General features: G+C 30.2%; 1 protein-coding gene across 1 annotated transcript in view; it reads right to left on the bottom strand.

The window, feature by feature from the left end:
- Positions 1–1,071: 1,071 nt before the first annotated feature.
- The window catches only part of LOC108775274 (muscle M-line assembly protein unc-89-like), a gene marked incomplete at its 5' end in the record, with an annotated part of 64,529 nt that continues 61,149 nt past the window's right edge, over positions 1,072–4,451 (bottom strand). Inside the window, 3 exons of the mRNA XM_018541583.1 lie at positions 1,072–1,675; positions 2,583–2,763; positions 2,836–2,933. Of these exons, the coding sequence (XP_018397085.1) occupies positions 1,563–1,675; positions 2,583–2,763; positions 2,836–2,933 (392 nt within the window). The remainder of the gene's footprint in view (positions 1,676–2,582; positions 2,764–2,835; positions 2,934–4,451) is intronic.

The following is a 4,451-nucleotide window of genomic DNA, read 5'->3' as shown; positions in this document are numbered from 1 at the left end:
TTATTGACTAGTTTGATTTAATTGACTAGTTTTCACTAAAACTTTAATTCATATATTTGAATAAAAGCATTAAAAATGATTATGCTCATTATCACAAAGCTATCCTGTATTTTTGCTCCATTGTACCTACACATTTTAGCACAATTAGTAGCATCATTTATTTTTATTTATTTATATTACGATAAAAATTTTCGTTTTTCCTGATAAGAATCAAGCTATGCAAAAGAAGCAGTTTAAAATTAAATTATTCGCTTATTTTTAGTCATTTAAAGAAGTTACTAAAATTTTTTTTCGCATAAGGAATACAATATATCAAGCATTATATGCAGGGTGGCCCACGTAAAGTGTTACGAGCTAATGACTCTCAAAAAATTTATCCTATCAAAAAGTTATTCATAAAAAAGTTTCATATATTCGAGGGACATTTCTAACTACGTAAACAAAAATCCACCCCCGTCCCTCTTGAAGAAGATCGAGGGGTAATTTTAAAGTTTCAAATAGCACCCCTGTAAAATGTTACATATTTGGATTCTATGGGAAAAAACAAGTAAACTTTGTTTAAAACATTTTTTTAGAAAATGCTCCTACCAAAAGTTATGAATATTGAAACTTTAAAGCAGAATGCATTGAAATTAATGACAAATTAAGTAAGACTTATAGTTTTCCTGTTTTTTTTTTATTTTATTAAATGTTGGAACTGTTGACCATTAACGTCTAAACACTTATTAATTCTTTTTACAAATTTTTACAAAATTTTGCTTCACTCTAAAAACATTTCTGGAGTCACCAGTGCAAGCAGTATACGTATTCGTTTTAAATCTTCTTTCATCGTAAATGGTTGAGATATGACTTCCTCTTTGATATATTGCCATAAAAAATAGTTCAAAGGTATATCAGGTGAATGAGGAGGTCATTGAACAGAACCTACCCGACCTATCCATCTGTCACGAAGTATATATATCTCATTTAAAATACTACATTTAAAATTAACTAAATACATAGTAGATCTGTATTTACGTTTCCTGATAAATGTGTGTATTTATGTTTCTTTTGATTAACATCAAGGTTGTTTTCGTTTTCATTGTATCCTGAACACAATGGAGTTCAATCGTGAATAAAATAGCTAAAAGTTTAAATGTTCATAACTTTTGATAGGAACATTTTCCAAAGAAATGTTTCAGACAAAGTTTACTTGTTTTTCCTCGTAGATGTAACAAAATATGTAACATTTTACAGGGAGTCCCATTTGAAACTTTGATGTTATTCCCCGCCCCTCTTCAAGGATAACGGAGGTGGTTTTTTATGTAGTTAGAAAGTCCTCTCGAATATACTTTCTCATGAACATTTTTTTGATAGGACAAATATTTTTAAAGTTATTAGTTTGTAACACTTTACCACCTTGTATATATGTTTCCTTTACCGAGTTATTTTGTGACCCGGTTAAATATAATAACACGATACAATGTGAAAATCGGTATCAACAAACTGAAATTAAGAATTAAATATTCCACCACCTTTGTATTTATTCCATTCGGCTGTTGATTTCTTTCTTCACCAGATTTTTACGGAATAAGAACATATATAGAACGTCTATTATCTGGAACTTCTAAGTTAGCAGAAGTTATGGTGGAACCTAAATAATTCGTTGCCGTACATGCATAAATCCCGGCATCCTCTATATAAGAAGAATACATACTTATCTTCTATATTTAAATATATTATTTTATGCAAATAATGATAATAAATGTTAACATGGAGAGAGCCAGCACCATTGACCTTGACTTTGACATATATTGTCAAAGTCATGACTCTATGTGACTTCCAACATGTTTTAGCCATTGCTCATTATTTGTTAAAATGTTATTAACAAGAAAAGTTTAAAATAATATCTCTTTTCTACTATATAAAACAAAAATTTTTTGCTTTAAAATATATATTTTATGATTTTCCATGTGAAGCGAGTTCCACCCAATCATCCTTCTGCCAAAAGCAGTGAAGAATGTGAAATGAATCAGAAAATTTGTATTTTAAAGCAGATACTTGATCTGCTTTAATATTTCATTTTAAGGGAAAAGGAAGAGTTAAATGTTACGCTTATATTGTCAATTGTATTTGTTAATAATTTTTCAATGAATAAAGACTGTAAACTAAAATCCATTAGATATTACTGAGACGATTTTAAGGCAGGACATGGATAGAGTGGGAGTCGCTTCGCATGGAAAGTAGTGCGCTCCTTTGCACTACTATATAAAAACTTAAAAACAAAAATTTTGTGAGAAAATAACGTTTTCAAGAACAATTTTTGTTTTTAAAGCAAATTATTTTTAGCAATTTTTATTCCATATAGTAAACAAAAGACGTTATTTTCTTAAACTTTTTTTTCTTAATAACTTTTTAAAGAGTAATGAACGACGACTAAAACTTATTGGAGGTTCACGACCTTAATAATATAAATCAAGGTCAAGGTCACTGGCACTGGCTCTCTCCATCCCAATATTTATAAAAAAATTTTGTAAAAATATAATAATAAATTAACACATTTAGAGAATTAAATATAAGCATAAAGTTTACTTGTATCGTACCAGATAAAGCTCTCGTTATAGTAAGACGACAAATGCCGTTTCTGTATTGAACTTCGTGAATCTTAGAATTTTCGACGATTCTACTATCTTTTGACCATAAAATATTGGGTTGTGGTTCAGCTTGAACAATACATTCGAATCTAGCTGGTTGTCCGCTTATTACCGCAATATCTTTCAGTGGCTGTAATAATAAATAAAATTTCTTTTTAACATAATTCTTGATTAGAATTATTTTAAAGTTAATTTGCATTACCGTAATGAATATAGGAGCTTTTTTCGGTAAAACTTCGATGTAAGGTTGAATTACTTCTTTAATTGATGATGTAAGATTGCTAAGCGGCCAGGGTGAACCTACGATTTTTTATAAAACTTAATGGGAAAACAATAATATTAATAGTATGTAGTAACAATAAAAGAATATATACATAGCAAAGTAATTAACGCATAATTTTTAATTATAGTATAATAGTACAATAGCAAGTGATGAATTGTTAGATCCTAAAATCTAAGTAAATAACAAATTCGATAGTTAAAGGGCAACGAGCCAATTTTTAATGAAACAGAAACTTTAATACAAAATTCAAAATAAATACTACGTAAATCCAAACGTTTTGACGCCAATCGGGTCATTTTCAATGTTACAATAATATTACACTAATGTTCACAAGAAAAAAAATACATAATTATCTAAATATCTTCATCTCTTGTATTAAATGTTGTGTCAATAATTAAAAACTCATGTCAGTTGTTAAAATTATTTAGTAGTAAAAAAGTATAAATCTAGAAAGTAATCGTTAACATTCACAAATAAATAATAAATAATAAAAGAAAAGTCAGATTCCTCATTGGTATCCTTTGATGTGGTTTCCTTATTTTCCAACATACCTATAGATTTGGCATCTGATAGTATTGTTGGAAGGTGGAACTATGTATCAAGGAATACTAAGATTTCGGTAAACGAATTTTTAATTGCCTTCCGGTTAAATCTATTAAACTTTACATATTTCGTCTTCAATAATGTAATATACAATCAAATCTTTGGAACCCCGATGGATTCACTATTATCACCAATAGTTGCAACATGGTAATGCAAGATTTAGAAAAAAAGGTCATTGAAATGTTGCCAGTCCAGCTATTGTTCTATTATAGATATGACATTATATTAGCGTCTGAAAATATCGGAGATATTTTAGATATCTTTAATTTATTACATGCTAGTTTACTGTGAAATTTGGCACAGATAGTAAACTAAGTTTTTTACTCTGATAATATTAAACGAACAGAAACTCATTTTCGACGGATATATCGCAAAGCAAACTTTTCCGGTAGATTTTTAAATTTTCATTCTCACCATCCACTGTGTCACAAGAAAGGTGTAATTTATGGTGTTATAGTTAAAATAATTCGTTTTTGCCATCCTACATTCCAACAGAACAATATTTGGTAATTATGCATTATAACGGACCCTCCGATGACCTTGACCTTGACGTATGTTGTCAAGGTCATGACCCTGAGTAACCTCCAGCAAGTTTTAGCCGTCGCTCGTCCTTCGTTAAAAAGTTATTAACAATCATAGTTTTAAAATTAACATCGATATATAATACATATATGCTATTAAGTACTATTTGACACCTTCCTTTGTTCAGGAACGTTAAACTTTCCACGTAAAGTAACTTTTACCTCCCCTCCCCCCCCTGCACAGGGACACACGACTTTTACGATTGTACTGTTCCTATGATTGTACTGTCGGAGGAGACCTCTGTGACGGTGTGGGTGCGGGGGGGTGGCCGAAGGCCGCCCCCTTGCACCCGCCCGTGTGTGTGTGTGTGTGTGTGTTCCATTCATTATATAACGATTATGAGTCTATTA

This window comes from Cyphomyrmex costatus, unplaced genomic scaffold (assembly GCF_001594065.2).
Source record: "Cyphomyrmex costatus isolate MS0001 unplaced genomic scaffold, Ccosl1.0 scaffold294, whole genome shotgun sequence".
Taxonomy (NCBI): domain Eukaryota; kingdom Metazoa; phylum Arthropoda; class Insecta; order Hymenoptera; family Formicidae; genus Cyphomyrmex; species Cyphomyrmex costatus.
This window is presented reverse-complemented; position numbering and strand designations above follow the sequence as displayed.